Raw genomic sequence first — 24472 nt, forward strand, 5'->3', positions numbered from 1 at the left:
ACTCAATCACTGAGTCAGCTGTGCATTTTTTCACTAATGCAGTAATTTTTGGACAAGTCAAAATATATTTGTTTGATGCAATATTATCTTTTTATTGTTGCTTTGCACGTGTGCGTGCGTTTTGGCTTTTATCCCCCCACTAATCATATCACCTGCTGAATGCTTGCTGTCTCTCTGTACGTGCAGGTGGTACATGCCAGAGCCCTGCTCTTCCAGCCCTTGTGCGTCCTCCTGCACCACCCTTGCAGCCATCGCTGGATATTAAGCCGTTCCTCCCGTTTCCTCTGGACACTGCTGCAGCAGTGAATCTCTTCCCCAACTTCAATGCAGTAAGTACTCTCCCAACAGTTACACTGAGCCACAGCTTCCATGGAAGACTCAAGAGGGTACAAAACAGGATTTTATGTACTCCATTAAACCTGGAATATCCTCTTCCTTACTGAGGGTCAAATAGCTCTTTCAGACACGCCAATAGGCCATAAATTGAAGCCTACCTGGGTGTTAGTCAGAAGAAATGTAGAAGGAAAAAAAATTATATGATCCTGAGTGACATGAAATAAAGTTTCAGGCCATATTCAGTCCCCGGGCTTGTGAATTTCCCACAGTAATTTAGGACGTGCAGAGCTTCACTAACTTACAGTTCACTGCAAATCTCAGAGAGGGAAAGTTTCAGAGCAATGGGATTCTACATCCCATCTCCAACACCCTTCTTGAGAAATACTAAAAATTTACAGACCCTAAAGGAAAAAAACCTCTGTCAGGGCAAATAGAGTAAGAATGAGAACAACATTAGCTGTTGTATGAGCTATTCAGTGGGAAGCAATCCAGGGTATTTGTTTCAGGTTAAGTTGTGTTATTTTTCATATCTTAGGTTTAAACTAGGATAGATTTCTCCCTTTTTCTTTACTTAGTCATGCTATGCATGATTATAGAAATCCTATTCCTTTTTTAGTATTTTAATTATTTTACTGACATATGTCATTAATGTTCCAGTTTTCCTGTTTGAGACTGAGATACTTAATACTACTAAAAAAAAAAGATGTACATTGGTTTTATGTTAGTTTTGATGTTATAGAATTATGCCCCTTTTCAATTACTTTTTGATGCTCTTTTCCTTATTTACACATACTCTACATACAAAAAAGCCCTCCTAAGAGCATGTGCGCTTACCTACTTTGAAAGAAAGAGGAGGGAATGGAATTTTCCATTCTGAACCAATTCTAATTGACATGCAGAAATCTTAATTAAAATAATTAAGAGTAGTAAAGGAACATGTGCATTCTAGAAAAAGAAATTATAGCAATCAATAGCAAATTTCTGTATTTAAATGTTTGTTTTTTACCTTTCATAGATGTTCATTTTGCTTTAAAGTAATTAAAATAAGCTAATTGTCAAAACTATTTATACAGTCTTGAATTCAAGAAATTCTCAGCATTAACAGAGAAACTACAAGTTATAAGTCTTAAAAAGCACAGAAACAATATGTCAATGAACTACTGTTTACAAGTAAACTTTAAGAAGTCTGTTAGTATGCCACAAGGTTTTAAAAATGAGCTGAGTCTAACCAAGGTACTGATAACCCATCATGAAATGGATACAACTTGTTTAGTGTGCATTAGAGTTGAGGTTTTTTTAACCGAGTTAAACAGCATCTTGTGATCACTGTTTGTAGTTAATGCAACGAATTTTTAAAAGATATCTATAAGAATTTCTTGTATTTTTTGTCCTCAGGATTCTCCCTGGTTCAGAGTCTGCAGATTGATTTGCTAATTGTTTAATTATAGAACTGAAATGGTTGTTAATCCTGTGCTACTCTATAAATTTTCAGTTTCTTCCTTCATACACAAACTCCTTTGCTGCTATAATTATTTTGAGGAAGGGGTAGATAAGTTGTGCTTATATTAATTTGGACTCATATCAAAACCATGTTATTCCTGAACATTATCTTAGTAGCATATAATTTGGTAAGAGCACTGGTAAAGTGAGCCTAGTTTTCAGGAGTGAGACTTGAAGCCCTTTTTAACAGCACTCTGAAATCTGTTCCCATGCAAAATGCTGCTTCCTGTGATGTGTGGCCATCTGCCAAGTCCACCTTTGGCAGATATGTCAGTCCTGAGTGTGAGGATGCTGTCATCAGAGCTGCTGTCACCTGCCTTGCTGCTCATAGTTTATGCCTTGCTAAGTGACCTTTGCCTTCTCATCATGTGTGCTGACATGCAGCATCATCCTCCGTGTTCCCATTTTCTTTGTGAGCAGCACATTATTGAACGCTGCTATGTTTAGCTCATATGCCAGGGATGGTTAGCAGCAACCTCCAAATGCATAGACTAGCTGAATAGTTTTGCAGAGTTCCAGAAATTCTTTCCAAGCTGACAAAACTTTTGGGGACACATCAGCTGCTGACCCTTATCAGTCCAAGAAGAAGTTAACCCACACATCATGTTAGACTTCAAACACAACTTCTGACAGGGGCTTCAGTATGTGAATGTGAGGCAGAAAAAAAAAGTGTTTAATCAAAAAATTATCTTTGTAAATATGGCTCTTCATGATCAACTACAGCTGTTGATGATATCTTCATATTTGTTGATGATATCTTCATAGGCTTCACTGACAGTCCTATGCAGTGTCAGTGGATAATCATTTATGCTCTGTGACTAAACCCAGGTCAAACAAGTGGTCCATAACAGAACACCTGAACTGGATGTTCTCTCTTGTGTTGTCAATAAATTAGCATTTCCCTTGACTAAGACATCAGGGTCATAAATTGGGTCATAGGAAATGGATTTCTAAAGACCCCTTGACCCTCACAGGAACAAATTCCACAGGAACAAATGAGTTTGGCAGCATGTCTGGACTACTTCTCAAAAGGCTAGAGGGAAGTCCAGAATTTTGGCCACTTACTGGCCACTTTTCAACAGCCTTCACTTGAAAACAGCATGACCAAGGGGAAACTTGAATAAAAGTTCAGACATAATTCAGAGAAATAAGTAGTTTCTTGCAATCTTAATTAGCATGAGAGTTTGGTTGTTATGGACATAGGCATCTGAGTTAGTCAACCTAAACTTCTTCACAAAACATAATGGAGAAAAATCAGCAATTTCTCCAAGTTATGCGTGGATAAAAATGCACAAAGGTAGCTTGCAATGCAAGCTATATGTATACTTTGGCATGGAGTGAAGTGAACCCTGAAAGTTCTTATTCATCTATTCAGACTGTAATGAGGGACTGGCTCAGCTGCATCTACATTTAGATGAATCCCACATTATGGGAGCGGTCATAAGCTATTCACAGCTCATATATTAAATTCCACTCAGAAATCACATGACAGAAGTGCTGACATTGTATTGTATGTTTACAGAGGAATGCTCCCATTTATTAAGCAGTTATGCTTCTAATTTTATCTAAAGACAATCTTCAGGGAATTTGAGGATTCAGATTAACTGGATAGAAACATTAGAAGAGGTGGAAGCAAAAGTAACTTACTTTTGGTGGAGAGAGTCAGACATGTACATAAGAACTAATAAAACCAAATACTGACCTTAAGTATTGCAAATAATCCTAGTGAGGTGTATTTTATAACATTATTCACTCTACTTCAGTTTATTGCAAACATGTGAAAGTTTTATTTGTTACTGATGACTTTGCCCTAAAACAAGCTCCTTTTTTGCTGGGTGCCTCTGAAGAAAACATTTAGCACTGATTTCTACAAAGGCAAAAGCTTTCATTGAGACAGAGACTAAAAGAGATAACACGGAGTATGCAAACCTTTATCAGTAATATCCTCAGACAGAGAGTAGAGGAAAAAGAAAAAAATGAGTAACCTGAGAAAAGCAAGGAAGATAACGTTTGAACCTTTGAACCATTCAGTTTCAGGAGGAACATTTTCTATTTATATGAGAAAGCGTAAAGCAAACATAGCAATTAACAATCTGGTTAGCTGAAAGTTTGTAGGTGCTATGCTCGTAATTGTGAAGCAAATGGATACCCTCAAGTCACATGTAAAAGGAAATTGTAACAACACAGCTGTTTAAACTGAAAACAGCCCACTGGAACAGACCCTGAAGAATCCCAGGTTCACTGCAAGCTTACCTGATCCGAAAGGAAGAATCAACAGGATGGGATTTAAATGGATAAATTTTATTTAATGAGAGAAACTATGGCTATAAATAATGTTTATCTAGCTTTTTAAAATATTATTTGAAAGTTTTCAGAGGAATGGAAAAATAATTAAATTGTTCTGAAAATAGTTTGAGATCATTTCGCAAACCTTTGTTATGCTTCTGCATTTTCATCTGCAGAGGGAGAAGTTGCAAGTCTGTGTACCATCTAAGAATTAGTTCTTAGAGATGCAAAGCTTTAACAGTTGTATTAAGCATATATGGGTCTTTGCATGTGAATATGAGTATTCAGTTCATGAGCTGATAGTTTGTTGCAGAGAAATTTCACAAAACATCAAAGTCTAGAAGTTAATTAACTTGTAGAAAAATATTGATGGGTCTCTAGTCTAAGAGGAGATGCTTAGTTTTGCAAGATATCAGCACCAACCCTAAGCTGATGGACGCCCCTATAACAGAAAAAAAAAAAATCTTTTGCAGACTTTTTGGTAGTCTCCAAAGCACAGATGCATCAGAAACTGGGTTTTGCCTATTTCCAAAGCTCTCAGAATTATATACTTCAGTCTCTTGAGCAGGAGACAGAATTTAAAGTTTAGAAATTCAGGACATTTTGCCATTACAAGGTAGAAAATTGGACAGTGCATTGCAGTCCTTGTTTATTCTTTGAAGGATATGCTGACCATCTTTCTGAAAAAATTCTAAAAAGTAATATGAGCTCAATCTGTAAATGAAGGGATGTACAGTGTAGAAGAACTGAATAAATGCTTGAAAACAGAAAGAGTGATGTTGCTTGAAAAGCCCCATTCCTAACTCCAAATGGAAGCCTGGTTGCTAATAGAAAGTTTTCCGAATAAGCATACTTTGAAAAGAAACATCACTACAGTTTTGACTAGAAAAGAATGACTTGGAAGAGGAGTGACAATGTCAGAGTTGTACTAAACATGGATGGAAAATGAACTATTACTATACTGACATGTTGCCCATGATCCACCTGTAGTAATCCTTGTTCAGTTCCCCAATTTTTCTGTTTTCTTGTTCTATGCCAATAATAATAATAATAATGCCCGGTGCATTATTAAGAGCTTCCTATTTAACCTTCCCCTGGTTATGGAAAAGGAGGAGGAGGAGTTAACAGTGTCCATTGCCCCTAGGTTGGGGCTCTAGTGGTAACCGGTTAAAGTGCCAATGTGGTGCTCCTTGCTTCCTGAAAATTGCCCCATGCAACAACCCAGCAGCTTCCAGGGCAGCACAAAGGCTGGACTCTTTATTTATAGAGGTGAAGCTTGCATTTGTAGGTGTAGTCTTCTCCTGTTGTGGCCAGACCGTTGATAGAAATGGACAGTGTAGAAAACCTGCTTGCTGAGAAGTATTTCTGGGAAGGGTTATGCCAGGAAATGCAGAAAAAACCTGTCAGAAAGCTGTCAGAACAGATTTAAAAAATCTTTTCCTTAGGCTCTTGTCCTGGATAGTTATTTTATCTAGAAGGGAGATATGTGCTGCAGAAATGATGTGCCAATTTTCTAGATGTTATGAATAAGAAGTAGTGTTTTGATAGTGAAGACTGGAGGAGGATTCTAAAATACATGTTAGTTTTTTTAAATATTATAGGCCTGAAATTTACAAAATAAAGTCAAATCTTTTGTATACTACTACATAATGATTTTGTTTTATGCTTTCTGACTTAATTGAGCAGAGTAGCATAACGAGACTATTTTTCCTCATATAAAATCCTTTCAAGTTCAGTAGTGATGACATACTGTCAGAATGCTTTGTTTCCAGAGGAGGATAATCAGGCAACAACACAATGGCCTAAGTCCGATGTGAATCAAAATGGAATATTTCCTATATAGAAAAACTTGGCAGTAAAAAAATATAGTTTGTGCTGATTTTTAATGTTATTTCCATGAGAAGGTCCTTTATCAGGTGGAGAACTGTAGTGTGCCAAATGTTTCATTTGTCAGATGAAGGAGATTATTGCTTCTGGGGGCAATATCTGAGTAATTGCTCATTTACAGGTACCTAGAAATAGAGGGTTTGACTTTTTCATTTCCTTACATAGCTCTGCAGTTGAACTGTAAGATAGCTATACTTTTTTTTACAAACTGTATTTCTATTGCTGTTTAGCTGAATGTTATTGAAAATAGGGAACAATATGAAAATAATGGCTGGGTTCAGGAATTCTTTATTATAATAACATTTTCATCACTGCCCAGAATGCTTAATTAAGTCTGCAGGAGAAATACAGGAATTGGGAAAAGAGCAAACACAAGAAAATCCTGGCAATTCAGATGTTTTATTTGTTGCTTGCAAAACAGGAATGAATCAACATCAGTATGAAATATCCTGTCATTTGAATTGGCCAGACTTATTTCCCATACACTTAAATCCTTAAGCTACACCCTGGCTTCTGTTTGAAGTACCAGTAAAGCACTGATTTCCTGATGCAGAGGAAAGATTTACAGCTCAAGAGACATCATGAAATCAAGCTTTTTGTCTTTTTCTGGTTTTAAGTCAGATTAGGCTGGATTGAGATCTCTAGGCATACTCTGCATGTATTTTTGTATGGTCTATGCTCTGTGTCATGCGCAGGGAGGAAAGTTTATATTTTGACTTGGTACAAATGAGTGCTCCTGAAACGTGGTCATCTGTGACTGCATGGATGTTATTTCTGTTTGTAGTGTCTCAGATCCCTAGGACCTGTCTCCAGAGTCATTGCTGTTATGTTCACTGGACTTGGTGCACTGTTAAGGCGCATCTAACTTTAGTCCCTTTGCAACCTCCTTTAAGCATTTTTTTTTTTCTTCTCTGTTTGCAACTTGTAGTTGGGCCTTCTGCAAATTTAAACCCAGACAACAACATTTTCTTACCTTTCTCTTAGAATTGTCTTATGTTGTAGCAGTGCTCCTGGTCTGTGGTTTGAATTGCTTTCATTGGGCCCATGTGAAACTCATGAAATCCAAGGCCAGGAGTAAGTTCATGCACCAGGGTCAGAGCCATCCCTGGTAGCAGGACAGACTGGGGCTCCAAGGACTAAGAGCAGCCCAGTGGAGAAGGACTTTGGCGTACTGATGCATGAAAAAATGATCATGACCTGGCAATGTGCGCCTGCAGCCCATAAAGACAATTTTAGCTGGGGCTACATCAAAAGAAGTGTGGTCATTAGGTCAAGGGAGGACCCCACCTGGAGTACAGCATCCTGTTTCCAATGAAAGACAGCAACATATTAAAGCAGGTTATGAGGAGGGTCAGGAAAATTGTCAGGACAGTGGAACACTTCTCCTGTGAGGAAAGACTTGAGAGAGTTGAGGTTGTTCAGCCTGGAGAAGAAAAAGCTGTGGGGTGATCTTAATGTGGTCCAGCAGTACTTAAAGGCACTTACAAGAAAGATGGGAAGAGAGTTTTTACTGGGGCCTGTAGTGATAGGACAAGGGAATTGTTTTAAAAAGGAGGGTAGCTTTACAATGGAAGAAATTGTTTACTATGGGAGTGGTGATGCATTGGAATAATTTGTCCAAGGAAGTTCATAGAATCATGTGATAATAGAATTAATTGGGCTGGAAGGAAACTTTGAAGGTCTAGTTCTAACCTTCCTGTTTTGGGTAGGGACACCTTCAACTAGACCACGTTGTTCAGAGCCTTATCAAACTTGGCCTTGAGTAACTCCCATGAGGCAACCTGTTCCATGGCCTCACCACCCTTACAGCAAATAATTTTTCCCTAATATCAAATCTAAACCTACTCTCATTTTGAGCCTATTCCTCCCTGTCCTGTCACTACATGCACTTGTAAATAGTCTTGTCTAATCTTTCCTGTAAGTTCCCTTCAAGTACTGGAAGGCCACAATCAGGTCACCCTGAAGCCTTCTCTTTTCCAGGTTGAATAATTGATTCTCTCAGCCTTTCCTCCCAGGAGAGATGCTCCATCTCTCTGATCAACTTAGTGTCCCTCCTCTGCACTCACTCAAAGAGATCCCTCCTGTGCTGGGGATACCAGAGCTGGATGCAGGGTTCCAGGTGGGGTTTTACCAGAGGGGAGCAGAGGGGCAGAATCCCCTCCCTCACCCTGCTGCCCACGCTGCTTTGGATGCAGCCCAGGATAGGACTGGCTTTCTGGGCTTTGAGCTACCACTGCTGGGCCACGTCCAGCTTCTTGTCAACCACCACCCACAAGTCCTTGTCAACACTGCTGCTCTCGATCTGTTCATCTCCAGCCTGTGCTGATATCAGGGCTTGCCCTGACCCAGCTACAGCACTTTGTTCTTGGTCTTTTTAAACCTCATGAGATTCCCATGAGCCCAATTCTCCAGCCTGTCTAGGTCCATCTGCATGGCATCCCGTCCTTCAGGTGTGTCAACAGTGCCTCTCAGCTTGGTGTCATCTGACATTGATTCACTCAATCCCTCCTTCTATGTCATTACTGAAGATCTTAAAGACATTAAGTTGTATTATATTATGTTAAGATATTATTAAAGATAGTAAGTACAGATACCCCATCATTGAAAGCATTCAAGGTGGGACTTTAAACAATCTGATTGGTGAAGGATGTCCTTGCCAATGGCAGGGGATTGAACCTGATGTAATCTTTACAGGTTCCTTTCAACAGAACTCATTCTCTCTTTGGTTTACCACAACTTATTTGAACGGTTTTAAGATTATGTTCCAGTTAGGCAAACAGCGGTCTCCTATGCTTTTGATGAGTAGCTATCACGTCCCATCTTATAGAATACAGTAGCCTTGAGACCTTCAAGGAGTTTGTTGAGTACAGATGGGTAGATGCCATAGAAATATCAATTAAAAAGTTTTATTTTTATTTAAGTTAAATTTGTATCAAGGGTGCTCTGACCTTCTATGATTGCTTTCTGAAGAAATTCAGGTTTCTAGGGTGTGTATTCTCCTGGGAAGCAAATCATAAGGTTATCTTAAGATAGCCTATGTTTTTGTCATTTCACTTTGCTGAACATTATACTTATCCTTGAATTCATCTCTCTAACTGTAATGTGGATGCAAATAAAATACCCATTTCCTGGTTGCTGTCCAATTTTTGAAGTACAATGTGTGTCTTTGGTTAATCTGCTTTGATTTGTCTGGAAGATTTATTTTGTGTAAGCATGTGTGAAACAGTATTGCCTGTGTTTGGCCTTCTGCACCTACCATCTCTCTCTCTCTCTTCAGTTCCATAGGCTCATTCAAGGTCCTTACAGATACCTCAGACCTGGTGGTCATTTGGCCACCTGCAGATTGTATATACTTTTTTGGTGTTGCTCTTTGTGGAAGCTGAGCTTATCAGACATGCACGTTCATTCTCTGTTTGACAGCTCACAGTTTTTTCAGGATTTTTCATGCAGTGTATCACTCTCCAGTGACTCAGCACCTTGTCTCTGAGGAAAAGATGTTTGTGCACCTCTTCCTTGTCATGTGAGAATGGGCGAACATCTAACTATTCTCTACCAATTCTCACGTCCATAATTAAACAGGTCTCACACACAAGCACTTGTTTGTACAAGCTCATAACTCTGCTATTGTATAAAAGGCCCCAAAATACACCATGGAGTATAAACTTGAAGACATTTTAGTAACCAGTGTTCCAGGCTGTAAGTGATCTCTGGGAAAAGGACTACACATACCTAAAAATTTCATACGATATGCTTTGTTTTCAGTGTATTTTTAAAATTTACTTAAGTGGTTTCTTGTTCCTAAGGCAATAAACAGGATCTAAATACCTCACATTCTTGTTTGCTTAGCTGGTAATTAGGAAGAGCAAAAGAATAGACTTTGAGTCATCTTGTCCTGCCTTACACATTTGCTGGAGGGCACTGCACTGTGAGCCAGCTTAGTGTTGGGAAGTCATAGCACCCAAGGCAAGGGCAACAGCACAGCCTTTTATAGGGACTGAGGGTCCCTCAGGATTTTACTTTGAATGCAAAACATTTTCATAAAGGAAATTAAATTAAGTACTCCTCAGATTTGTCAAGTCTTGATGAGTGAAATTACTTAAAATTAAATTTTATAACGCATTCTGTAAAACATTTTAAATAATGTTTTAATCGGTTGATGTTTACACCCTTTGCCTTAATAGCACTCAGATGAAAGAGATCAATGATTATTTTATTCTGCAAAGACTATAAAAATTTAATGGTTTGCATAATAAGTATTACTCATAAAATCTACAGTTTAAATATGGATGGTTATTAACCTGTTTTTAAAAACTGCAATTAAAGTGAAAAAGAATTACTTAAAGTGGTGATTTTATTACTGTAGTCTGAGGATGAAAAAAGTGATAAAATTCTAAAATCACTGTTATTTCTGTTGATGAGACAGACATTTGTAAATATTTAAAGTAAGACATGAATTTTTTCTAACTCTAGGTACACTTTTGTTTCTAACATAGATGAATAACTATTTGAAGATTTTTTAATTTTTTTTTTTAACAACCTGCAATTTGTTCTTAGGAATTTCAAAGATGTCTTGAAAAAAGCATGAGTTTACATGACAAGTAATTTCACACAGAGTAAAGGCATTCCTAAGTACAGTTACTTCATTAATTTTATATTCCTAGCATGCAGTAACAGTGCTTCTACCATTCAAGAATGTGCCTTAAAACACATACATACTTTTATCCCTTATGGTATTGGAAAATTTGGGACTCTTTACTAATAGTTTTACTCACTGTATTTGGGGCTGGTAAATGGCACATGCTGGTGAACTCATTTATCTTGAGTCTTTGCATGTTGCACTCTCTGATGAAATATTTCTCTAATATGTGTCCTGTCTAATTTATTTTATTCTAATATTTTTTGATAAGGGAAGAAAATCCCCAAGGGTCATATGTTGGACTTGTACAGTAAAACTGGATATAGAATTCCAGATTCTCATGCAACAACTGTTTTTTTCCTGGCATCTTTCCTTTTGGCTCTAGTGACTGCTTGAAGTAATCCTATGTTAATATTCATATAGATGAAATTAGTAATCAAAACAATTAATTTAAAATAGTACAAAACCTTGTGTTTCCCAGGAAATCTGTGTTTTTCTTTTAAATGCATTGGTTTATATAAAACAGATGAGTATCACATTCTTACTATTTCAGAGAATACAAAGCAGAGTTTTTCTAGTGAACGTTGTTTTTTCCAGAATTAAATGCTTTGTGATTTCACAAGAAAAAAGTTTTAGATAGCACATTACATTTACATCTTTTTATAAGAAACTATAAGAAAAAAGTTAAATAGATTGTGTAGTTACCTTACACAAAGAAAACAATTATGTTTAGATATATAAAAGCTGTCTTCTGACTCACAAAAGAAGACTAAAGAGTCTACAAATGAAGGAAAATGGCAGATGAAAAATTAAATTTATATAGGAAGGAGACGTTCTTAATTACAGTTAAAGATGGTGTAAAACCTGATACAGAGCTGCCTGGGAGAAACTTCTTTCAGTGACTTGCTACTGTGAAACTGCCAGGCTGTTTGAATGCAAGAGAGACCAATTCTAATGAAAGGAGATCATGGAAAGAATTCCTGAAGTTGAACATAATAGGCCTGTGAAAGGAAAGAAAATTACTGAAAGAAAATTTTAGGGCAACAGTACTTATTTAGTTCTGGAACATTTGTCAAGAAAATGGAAAAAGGTGTAAATCTGTAGCCTTTAGTTCTTTCATCCAGGTCCTGTTTTCATTAAACTTATCTGTAGCCCACCATGCCCATGCTTTGTTAAAAATTAAAATGCCAGGACTAAGCCAAGCATTATATGTGCCTGCTCTGACAAGTTACAGAAGACCAGAAGAGCTGAGAACACAAGTAGCAATGCTTGCCAGACTATGCCTTCAGTGAGGTATATTTTAGGAAGTTCTTGAGCCAAATGTGTTGTCTTGGCATGTGCTAACCCCCCATGAGGTAACGTACTTAACTGGATGGAATCAGCAGGAGAGTTTGTTTATTTTAACTACTAATGTGGTAATTTGAGTTTTCTTGTTCCCTTCCCCAGACAGAGCCTAATATATCCAAGCAGAGAGATACACATGAAAATTTCCTTGGGTAGCCTAAGTAGTAGGTAGAGATGAGAACATATGAACTTTGACTTGCTATAAACAGTAGAAGTCTAAGTACTATTTTTAAGGTGCTCTGCTTGTGGGAGCTGGAAGTGGATGAAGAAAAAAAATGTACATCACCTGCCTTACTCATATTTTGTGTCTGTAATGGACTGATTTTCTAATGGATCTAACCCATTACATTATTGGTATTGCTAGGACTCAGATGACTAAGATAAATCACAGGGGTGATGCCTGAGTTAATTATAGCAGTGCCCTCCCAAACAGCACTATCAGCTCTGGGAGGCAGCAAAAGCTATTGTTGGCCTTAGGAAGTAACATGAGAGAGTGGTGCCTGGGAGAGGAGAGGCAGTGAGGAGACTGCCGTTTCAAAGGATTGGAGGATACTGGCTCTGTGGTGCTGGGCAAGGAAGAGAGGTATGAAGACTAGCAGAAGATTTTCAAGAAAAGAGAAATATGTCAGAACAGGTATTTCAAAGATGCATTTGCTTAGCATACACACACCCCCATAAAAGTAATGGTGGAAACTCTACAAAGTGAGTTAAAATAGCCAGTTTCCACTTAGAGTCCTTCTGTCCTTGTCCTGGCAGGAACACATCCTTTCCTCTTTACTTACAAGTTTTTCCTAGGAATTTATTATCGCCTGAAAGTTTTTGAGGCAAGTTTGTTATCTCTAAATATTTTTTTTTTAAATGGAAGCTATTTGAAACCTAATTATGTTTTTCTTCTAAATTTGAAAGAAAAGAGAGAAATTACCTTGGTACTTACTGAAAATATGTCTTAACTATAAGCAACTACCTAATTAGAAAGAATCTATGTATCTGAAATCAGATATAATCCTTGTTTAAGAACAAACCCATAGACAAACCCAAATATCAGAGCAGCACAGCTGTTCACTCTGTTCTTCAGTAAGGATTCCCCAATAAAGGGGGATTTTTCATTAATTTCTGTGCACAGAGAGCACAGCATATATTTTGGGTCTGAACTGCCTTCATTTTCCATTAAACAAATTAATAAATAAAGATAAATTCTACTTCAGCAAATACTGTGTCTCCTATTTAATGCCATAAAAATAATATCTCCTATTCTCTTCAAACTGACTGAGTTTCTAGAACTTGAAGAAATGTCTGTTTCAGATTACAATGAATTGCAGAAAAGCTATGGGTCTGAAGATTTGTGTTTTCTTTCATTGGGTAGAACCCCAATGTTCCCCATTCAGTATAAAAATAATATCTCCCATTCTCTTCAAACTGAGTTTCTAGAACCTGAAGAAATGTGTGTTTCAGATTACAATGAATTGCAGAAAAACTATGGGTCAGAAGATTTGTGTTTTCTTTCATTGGGTAGAACCCCAGTGTTCCCCATTCAGTTGATTGGGAAAAGTTTTATTTCATTTCAAATTATCTCCTTTAGCTGTTTCTTCAGAAACCACTGTAACATTTTAAAAAGAGCTTCCACTTTTTTTTTTTTAGAAGCTGCTCTGATATGGCACATAAATCGATGCAGAGGGTAAAGGGCTCTCTCTGCAAGACGCTAAATGTAGTGTCCCACAAACAGCTCAGGTGAAAGCAACATTTTAAAAAGAGCTTCCATTTTTTTTTTTAGAAGCTGCTGTGATATGGCACATAAATTGATGCAGACCCTGAGGGTAAAGGGTTCTCTCTGCAAGACGCTAAATGTAGTGTCCCACAAACAGCTCAGGTGAAAGTACAAAAACCAAAATTCTGTGGTTAATGGCATTTGCATTAACAGAAGCAAATAATTAACTTTTGATATAAACAATAAAGGAATTGTGAATTTTGGTAAAATTAAAACTTCCTTTATTTTAATTCAATGAGAAAAAGGCAAAACATAACCATCTTGGTACTGAAAAACACAGAACACTGTGTGTAAAATGGGTTAGGATTCTCATCCTTATTCATTTGGTGATTTGATTAATATCTCTCCTTAATACTAGTTTGACTCCCAATAAATATTTTATTTATGTTTCTTAAAATATAATTTTTGCAGACCAAATCACAGCAGGAGAAAGACTGTGAAGACCAACTACAAGTTCAGTAGTTAAACATCTAAAACATTTGTCAAGTTCTTCAGTAAGACACAAGATTAATCCGCAGAGCAAAAAGCCACTTAATACTGCAATAATGTATTATTTAGCCTATAGCTTCTTTTGATTAAGAGAAGGATTAATGAACATCTGCTTTGGTCTTTAGCTATCATTGACAACATTTAAGTCTTTAACCTACACAGGGTTTTAAGATGATTATATAATCAGTAGATTTTTTTTTTTTTTTTTTTTTTAGTTGGCTACAGCTGGTGATAAGCATGCATTATATCAGGCTTCCAAGCTATGCTAAGGACTTACTGTCTTGCTAGGCTTTTGTCATGTAATAGTATAAAAAAATTCCTTGGTTTCCATTAGTTGTTCCTGGTCATTCAAAGCACAGAATGACAGAGAAACACCAAGTCTTAGACAAAGTTTTGTTGAGGAAGAACAATCTGGCTGATGGGGATGATTCTTAAAGGGATTGGCCATTTTACTGGATAGAAGTTGCCGATCTTACAGATAGCAGTAGTCAGGTGGTTTTTGAACTTGAAGAAATTCTCTGTGGCTTATTTTGAGATTTTGAGCTTGGGAATTAATTTGAATGTTGTTTGTAGCCAGCTCTAGCTCTAGATGATAAGATAGCCATACATTGTTTTTCTTTCTTCTCCTCATGTTTTTTGAGCCTTGAAGTAGCCTCTTTGATGTATTTCTTCCTCAAGCCAGCAATACTGAAACATGTAGAACAAAAGAAAATCTGTTTGAGTTAGTCTAATGAATTTCATCCTAAAGGTTCAAGTTGACACTATAGTCTTTAAAAACACATCCTTAGGCTTTGTTTTATTTAATCTCATTTATCAGTCATTAAATTTGCACAAAAGATGTCAACCCTGAGTAACTTAAATTTGGCTTTACCATGCATCTTTTATCTTACAATGTAATCACTACCAGTCCCTGGTTTATAGATTACTGAGAAGGTCTGTGACTATTGGTAATTTTCTTAATTTTTAACTGATTCCCTCATCTGGAGCAAATTCAGAAAATGTCTGCACTCCTTGGTGTGGACAAGCTAAGCAGGCTGGCAGAGATCAGTAACTTCAGCAAAATGCTTCTTGACTGGTTCTGCAGATTTTTCATCCCCCTTAACTAATGACAGTTCCTAGGGCCTGGTTAAGCTTTTTCTTACTTTAGGAAGGTAATTTCTCCCTTTTAGTGCTCTGATTTACTTTGCATTTCTCTAACAGGGAGTGATAGTGCATCCATGCCCTTAAGGCTCTGTTTTCATGCTCTGGTTGTGTTTTGAAAACAAAGCAAATATTCACAGAAGGCTTGGAAAACAAAATGTGCCTGAAGAGTCTGAAAAGAAAAAGGTTTACACATATGTACCATATAAAAGTTTTTAGGCTTCTATCCTATGTGGATATGAGTTACTACTTTCTTACATTTTTCCCCTAAATACTACAAAATGTTAATCAGTATTGGGTAGTCAGGGTTTGACAGTGACGACTGCTTGATACCATCACCTAATTTTTGTTTTCATGTGAACACCTATCACAGCTATGTTTAAGGTGAAATTAATGCTTTAATGACTAAAGGCATTTTTTTCATTGCTCTATCCAGATTAAAGAAAAAAATAAAATTAGAGTTAAATCCTATTTTTGTTGTTTAATCTGCTACATAGCCTCACAGATCCATCTCTGTACAAAGACATGAAAATAATTCATTAAAGTAAGCATTTTTAAGTTTTTAAGAAGTTTGTGTGGAATTGACTTACTAAAGAAATCTACTGGTCTTTCTAGATATTGAATAGTTTTTCTTCCCTACAGTTTTTGCCTCTATTACAATGATTTCCCTAGAAGTATATGGCTCTAACTACTGAGGTTTTCTTGACTTGGTTTTCATATCTTGCTTCTGTTGCAATCACTGCCTGCCGACTCCTCATAGACAATGGTTAAATGAAATATTTTGAATATATACAGATTTGGCCTTCTAATCAGTATTAAGGAACTGAATTAAACAAAGAAGCAAATTAGAATATTTGATCTATGAAGACAAATGTCTTAATCCAGCTGTGTATTAGACATCAAATGCATATTCATGTAGTGATTTAAAAAGGAAGGTGGTAGAGGTCAATAAACTCAATGGTAGAAAGAACAAGCAATTAGACTGCCATAGACTTGTCTGGCACTTACTTGGAAAAAAATAGAGATATAGTTTTGGTTCACAGTGAAAAAATAATGCTGAAATAAATTACCAATATTTTGTTTACTTTCAGGTAGAAATTTGCTGTTATTAAATAAAATTTTTACACAAAATTATAATGTTGCTTAAAAGATCAGTGCTGCAAATTAGTGTATTTCACTATTTTAGTAAGCTTTGAGATATTTAACTTGAGACCATCCTGGTACAAAGACAAAGACAAAATTCTGGTTTTGTTCTTTCATTTCTATATACTTGACAGCTTAAACATGTGTCCAAAGTATGCTTCTAAACCCCTAGCATAGGAGGATATAAACAAATCATTCTGTGACCTTTCAGAAATCTAAGTCAGAGTGAATGAGGTGTATCTGACCAAAATTGATGTTTAAAAGAAAAGTGTCCAATCTGAATCAACCATTCAGCTCTTTCTATCGTAATGCATAAAGATGGGTAGACACAGAAACCAACTTATCCCATCTGAGATGCTTACCAGGGATGGCATTAATCATTTGCAGGGGACACCTACCCTCAAAAAATTCTGTACCAACTGTGCTGTCTTAAAATGCTAAACTTGAAGTAGCCAGCCGACATGGAAAATTCTGGTTATAATTTAGGAAAAATTTTTTTCACAGTAAGTGTGGTCAAGCACCACACTGGTTTTCCTCTGTGGACTCTCCATCCCAGAAGACGCTCAAAACTTCAAACTGGCCAAAACCCAGTGTGAGGGCCTGGACAGTGCTGCTGGTTAGCACTGATTTGAGAACAAAGGATGTCGAACAGATGACATCCAGAAATGTTTTCTTAAACTAAACCCTCTTGTGAATTCTAAAGCCTTTGCAGCAAAGCAGAGACTAAGACTATTGTGTTTAGAGGAGATAAGGAACAATGAAAGGGAGGTGACAAAGAAACAGAGCCAGAAGGGTTTTGTCCAGCCTGAAATGCTGCTGAATACTGTTTCTCAAGCAATGCAAGATTGATAGGGAGAAGTAATATTTTATGTTAGAACAACAAGCCCCCTTCTCTTTTTCCCCTTTCTTCACCTTGTCATTCCCCGCCCCCAACCCCTGCCACATTCAACATTCAGCTCTGGATGGAACACAAGGATCAAAGAAAAAATGTAAAGGATGAGGTTAGAATTAAGGAAGGTTTGTGAAAATACATTGTAATGTTCTAAGGTAAGTCTTTGTTTAAGACATGTTTTTCCCAAGGTTGCAATTACTGCATTTTTGCTATTTTACTTCAGACAGCTAAAATCTGATTTCCATTGCTCATAAGCTTGGTTCATCTCTGGCTAAAATTTTATAAACAAATGTAGGAGAATGGAGGGTAGGAGTAAAAAAGATATCAAACATATGGGTTGAACTGCCTCCAAAGGATGGAGAGTCCGAAGGATGACTCTCAAGTAAAGTTACAAGTCTTAGGACTGAGATCTAGGAACACTGACTAGATTCTCTCCAAACTTGGGTGTATGAGTGACTTAATTTAAAGCCTGTTGGTGTCTCTGTATTGTGATAGAACAGGAGAAGCAATAAAGAAGGGATGAAAATTTGTGGTTTGTATTAAGCTGTGATGTCATTCCCTGCTGGATATTTACAAATTGTTTTTTCATCAAGACTGCTTCTTAGTAATTGAAGTTACATTTCAGCATTGAATTAAGGAATGGTTATTTCCAAAGGTTTGGTGCCTTGAAAGCAAAAGAAATAAATGCTGCCTATATACAGTATTTCAACATTCACACAGTTGCTTGAGCAGAATGTGTGCTGGTTGAATGCATCAATTAGACAGTGAGATGTTCAGTTCGAAAAATTCAAACTGTGAGGGAGAAGCTCACAATTAGAGCTTACAGTTTAGTCTGCATGCTGCTTGCCAAAACATCTGATGTAAAATGATGTCTTCTTTTGACATTGCGTGAAATTTAATTCCTTTGATTAACCTATTTTCCTGCAGTTTAATAACATTACTATTAAAATTCTGGAGGTTTGTCTTTTATGCAATGGTTTGGGAGTGCATTCCTGTTATTTTCCTTCGTGGTAAAACTGAGTTATGTTGTCATAACCATTGATGGAATATTCCCTTCTGACCCTGTTACTATTCATTGCAAAGGGCTTCTGTGTCTGTAATGTGCCAACCCTATCAGTCCTCTTAGCACTCTGCAGTGGGTCATTTACAGACTAAAGCACCGGGGTAAGGAACAGAGGCCAATGCAGTGGGTGATGCAAATACTCTCCTCTTTTAGGTATCCATCCATGAAGAAAATTTGAATTTATCACAGGATGAGTTTGGCATGACCATCTAAATACAATGAATTGTGTTCTCTCTTTCTGTAGACTTGTAGTCAAGAAATTTACTTGCATTTTTATTCCTGAATACAATGGCAGAAATAGCTAAGGACTCCAGGACAATCCATTCTTTTAGTATATTTTTCTGCAAAGAGATGGGGATAAACCTCTCCATGCTGGTTTGCAAAACTTGTTGGTAGTTGCTCTAGTTTCTGAACTTCTCACTCTACAATGATTGTATACTTCAGCATCCTGTGTACCTCATTTTCTGTTTGATGGCTTAATTGAGGTGGAAAGACATTGGCATTTACTTCATGTCCTACAGGAGATAAGTGTCTGAGCAGGAGATTGACCTGAATTCCTCTAGACTGTGTGGTATCTGCTTACTGCAGGCACTTTTCTGCAGTGGGATGAGGTAGCTGCTGTTTCCTTTCAAACACAAGACAGCGATGTGAAGTGGACATCCCAAAATGGGTCATTGTCAGTCCCTCAAATATAGCACCCATATTTTTAGGATGATTTAAATCAATTGTCTCCGCTACTCAGAGATATCAAATATTCTTATGTACTCTGGAAATTGCCTAAAGGTTTAGGTGCATCAACTGTGTCTTTTCTAGTAATTTTTAAGTAGTAATATTGGCTGTACCTAATTATGTTCTGTTTCACATATTTTTAGTTTTAAAATGTTAGCAGAGTCTGTTAATAAATAGTGTATTTTTGAGTACCTGTGGACAGAGAACAAATGAGGGTATGGTATTATATTTAACTGTACATATTTTTACTATGTAGTGGTTAAAATGTTACAGGTTTGTATCTGTGTCCACTATAGCTTCCTAGTATTGCTGTAGCTGCAAGTAGAAGTCATACCTCTTTTCTGGAACAAGGATTTATTAAATGCTGTTAATGGCTGTGCCACGTAAAGATAATTAAATGAAAACAATGAAATAGCTAATCAAATTTTTGCTGAATAAATTGTGAATTGACAGCAAATAAATTCTGTAGGAACTAGTTCACATTTCTCAATCCAGAATATTACTGAACTTTAGGGTGCCATAATTTAGCCACATTCTAGCTGGGTCCCAAATTAAACTATTGTGGTAGAACACATTACAAGAAAATTCATTCATTGAGAAAGAATTAGTATAGAAATTATGATATAGGCATTTTAAGTGTATCATTCTGAAGTGAGACTTTCAGCAAACTGTATTTTGCTTTTGAGTTACCATTATGCATTTGATTTAGCATGCTGGTCCTTGAAGGAAGTATCATATCCTCTGCTTTTTGTTACCTGAAATGGCTAAATACATCTACTGCTCTTACAGAACATGAGTTGGGACATAAAGCTGTCAGACCAAAAAATTTCGATGACATCTTCTTCTTAAATCAAATGTATTGTCCAGGAGCTCATATGGAATGAATTTTGATCTAATATTAGTGTAGCTTGATTTGTTTTATATCCGCTTTGCTTTTCTATTAAAAAAGACCCCCTTGGTCTGTATTGAAATAAATGCAGGCATTGCTGGATGACAGAACAGCATGGGAATTATGTAATCACTGAGTTTCCCCCCATCTAATCAGATCACCTAACTATGAAAGGATGGAATAATGTGTACCTTTTAAATTTTTTATTAAGAGTAAACTAGACAAGGTGATTGTGGTAAAAGCCTGCTTGGAAAAGGAGTGCATTGCAATAAACGCTATAGAGAACAGTAGACAGAAGAATGAAGAAACAGGCAGTTCTGACCCTAAGGCAATTTTTCCTCTTCCTCCAAGCACATTAAAATAAAAACTTGAGAGTTTTCTGTCAATCTGCACATTTGTTATATTTCTGCATATGAAATATTGTATATCTGATCTATTGGTTTCCTGTGTTTTTATGTGGTATTTAAGAAGCTCTAGTATTATGCCTTCCTCCTTGTGAATCTCACAGCAGAATGCCCATTCTCCTTCTTACTAACTTCATTAATATGTCATCATCTGGCACCCTTTATTTCCTCATCTTCAAGATGAGGTCCTCGTTTACAAGGTCTTTCTCCAGATTCCGCTTCATCAGTACCAATGAGTGACAGTGCCACTGTCCTACCCTCTGTGTAATTAAAACTCTGTGTCTAGTATAAACAAACTCAGTTTGTACAAACTCAGAGTGTACAAAGCTCCCTGGATTCTGTCTGATTTTGGTATCATAGCTGACAAACAAGAGGAAGAGAGATATACAAGATATTCAAGTTATTACAGGTGGTGAGTCAGAAGGGATAGGGAGAGTTCCACATCTCTCAAATTGCAATTGTGTGTTTGTACTCACATACCCTGGGATCTTTTTAGCCATATTTTTCCTGTAAATCTATGAACTAAAGTGCTACCTGCTGCTGAAGAATAGAAATACTACATCAATGTTTATAGGAACGTTTTGTCTCCCACAGTAGCAAAAGTGGACTTCTGTCATTCAACAGTGTAAACACTGGATGGCAAAAAAGAGCAACTGTCAGCAGAAAATGAGACTAAAACAGATTTAAACACAGGATATAGCATGGTGGTGCCACTTCTTTCCAAGTAACCCTTCAGTGATATGGTAGCATTGGAAAATTGTTTGATTTCTTGCACTTAAACATGGTTATGAACTCCTCCCAGTTTATGAAAAATGCTTAAGAAAAAAAAAAAAAGAAAATAATAGGAAGACAAAAAGGCACAGCCAGAAATCAATCACAGATGCTTTGGGACAGGAAATTTTACATAAAGCTGTGAGAAGCAATGTTATTTTATAAGAATAATATATTTAAGACTGCCTGCTTGGTATTATTCTGGCTGCTCAATAATGAAATCAAATGAGGCTTCAAGGGAGGAATAGGCATTGAAGAAAACAATGAAGGATATACACTTTATCTCTACAAAGTATATTGAGGCCACTGACAGAACAAATGATGAGCTTGTCACCAGAAAATATTGATGTTCCTGTTGCCATCTCAGTCAAGCTTGTCTTTTTACACACTAGCGTCTAAGAGCAAAAAATTTTTAAGACATTAAAAATACTGCTTAGAGAGAAAAGGTAATGAAACAGAGAACAAATACTTTGACACGTTGTTGTGGAAAGTTTAGGAGTGAAAGTGTAGGAGGAAAACTTTTCTCTCCTGGTTCAGTGACCTGTTTTCAGCTGTGATAGAACTAATTTTATTCCTCATAGTACAGTGCTATGGCTATACATAATACAGTGTATTTTGGATTTAGAATGAGAAAAATTTTGATGGCACACCGATGTTTTGGCTGTTGCAGAGTAGTGCTGACACTAAGTCAGAGATTTTTCAGTTTCTCACATCATTGTGTCAACAAGGAGGCTGGGGATGCATGAGTAGTTAGTAAGGGGACACAGCTGGGAAAGCTGACCCAGCTGGCCAAAAGGATATTGCATACCATATGGCATCATGCTGAACAAGAAAACGGGGAGGAGTTTTCTGGGGCATGGCAGGTCACTTCCTGGGGGCAGGCTGGGCATTGGTCTGTTGGTGGTGAGCTGATGAATTGTGCATCATTAATTTTGTGTATGCTTTTACTTTTATTTGCCTTCCTTTTCTGTCCTATTAAACTGTACTTATCTCTGCCCCTCTGTTTTATCTTTTTATTTTTTATTCTTTTCCCCATCTCACTGAGGCAAAGTGAACAAACAGCTGTGTGGTGTTTAGCTGCCTGCCAGGTTATACCTGGGGTTAGATGTTGCTTCCAAACAGGTAACTGAATACTCTAAGGAGTGCCAAGGTAAACCTGAAAGTCAAACCTGCAGGGTTGCAGGTAGGCTGAATGATTCTCTTTCCATGTGTGAACTTTTTGACAAAAGACATCCCTTTGCTGTTGAGGAACTGTTTGAGGTCTCTTAGCAGCTTCTGTCATGGGCACCTGAGAGGACTTTCAGGAGCTGGTCAGCACCCATAGGTATCCTGTAACAGCAATGGCAGCAGTGAGATTCTGGTTTTTTTATTTGAGTCACTGGCATTCACTCAGAGGAAAGTGAAAACCAAGGTGCTTGTCACCTCAGAGGTGAATTTGTGAGTAATTGTAACTGTCTCCAAAGAACATATATTGTAGAAATAACTTTTTTAGGCTGCTTTTCAAAGAGGAAAACTTAGATGAGAAGATGCATAGATTGGCAGCTACCCTGGTTTGTTAATGACTAAGGCAAATCTCAGTACAAAAACAACTAGTAGATGCATGAGCAGTAGATCTGAGATGAAACCTCTTTTTATATAATGAGGAATCTTCTCCTTTACAGGATGTTTTTTGGACTTCTTGACCATAAGGAGTTCTTTCACCCATTTTTTCCTGTGCTTAGCTTCCACTATCCTGACCTATCATGCTAACATCCTAAAATTGCTTTATTTAGCAGATTCATTGCTGAATTATGAAATCGTAATTTTTTCACTCCTGCAGTTGAATGTTTGTTTTAGTACCATAAGAAAATGAACTTTTTCATATATTTTGACAAATGTAGATTAGCTGTAAAACATCAGTCTACCATCATATGTAATGCAAATTGATAATACCTTACTTACTTAAGATTATTAAGTTTAAAAATCAGATGTTCATAACAACATTTGTAGGACTGTGAAACCTTTGGGAGTGCAATACTCTGATTGTTTCACATTGGTTGAAACAGTGTGGCAATAATGTGGCAACAAATACATAATGTATCTAAGAATCTTTCTAGCTTATCCACTAGCTAAAAACTTGCTTTTCACGCTGAATGTATTGCAGAATGAGCCCCACTTTGCCCAGCTCTTGGTAGAGCTGTCTCAAAGACAGCATTCAGATAAAGCACCAAAGGGTAGGATGTTAAATTGCTGAGGATCCAGTATGGTCTTTAGACCTTAAGTCTTCAAAGTATTTAAGTATGAATTTGCACATCAAAGGTATGCACAATGACCTGCTACCCAGCAACTTCTGGTGTATTAGCACATTTCATTGTAGATGACTAAAAGGCTGAACTTCACTGTCAGAATAGTCACTCCAGCTCTATTGCTAACATAATATTCAGTATTAAAATCAAATAACTAAAGAGATTGAACAATATTATCATGTAATTGTCTTACTTATCTTCCTTTTGCATTACAAAAATATTTGTCTTTGGCATGGTGTTTGAAGATACTTTTACATGATGTTTCCATTTGCTTTGATTTTAGGTCAATAAATACTCCCCAAGAAAAGAGCTTCATTTCCTTTCTATGAAGTTCAGAGCAAAAGCATATCATTCAATATGTTAATAAATTCCTAAACAAAGAGGTTACAGTGGGGAATCCTGCCAAAAGCTTCAGTGTAAAAGCACCACTAGGCCCTGCAATAACATGCCTAATGCACTAGCATAGAGAGCACCAGAGAAGAGCTTTAAAGTGAGTGGTGGTGGCTTGTTTTGTGGTTTTGGTTTTTCTTCATCTAAATATGCTTCGAAATCAAAAGCATTAAAATATTTTTTTTAAGCATTGATTTGAATGACATTATATGTTGTATTTTTAGTTATATTGCAAATGTGCCAGCCTGTATAATGAAAATATTGGACACCTACTTTATCATTTACTGCAATGCAATTAGATCCATCCTGATGGGATTTAGCTATTATCTCATTCAATTCCCTCAGAAAAAAAAAAGAAATTATGTATTTCTTTGTGCTCTTGAAGCAGCAAATTCACTTGGTCTGTTGGGTTTTTTTGATACTTGTTTATAGACTTTTCCTTCTTTTCTCTGCAAGCGTATCAATATTTGTGCATCAGTATTTTATTATAGCAAACAACTCTTGCCCTTCTACCTAAAATTCT

At 36.8% G+C, this 24472-nt stretch overlaps 1 protein-coding gene across 5 annotated transcripts in view; it reads left to right on the forward strand.

Moving 5' to 3' along the window:
• ZNF385D (zinc finger protein 385D) overlaps window positions 1-24472 on the forward strand; it is a 412422-nt gene that overhangs the window by 282752 nt on the left and 105198 nt on the right. For all 5 annotated transcript variants that reach the window (XM_039713027.1, XM_039713000.1, XM_039713010.1 and 2 more), the window contains one exon: window positions 187-329. In XM_039713027.1, the coding sequence (XP_039568961.1) occupies window positions 187-329 (143 nt within the window). The remainder of the gene's footprint in view (window positions 1-186; window positions 330-24472) is intronic.

This window comes from Passer montanus, unplaced genomic scaffold, assembly GCF_014805655.1.
Source record: "Passer montanus isolate IOZ18808 unplaced genomic scaffold, ASM1480565v1 scaffold10, whole genome shotgun sequence".
NCBI classification, from domain to species: domain Eukaryota; kingdom Metazoa; phylum Chordata; class Aves; order Passeriformes; family Passeridae; genus Passer; species Passer montanus.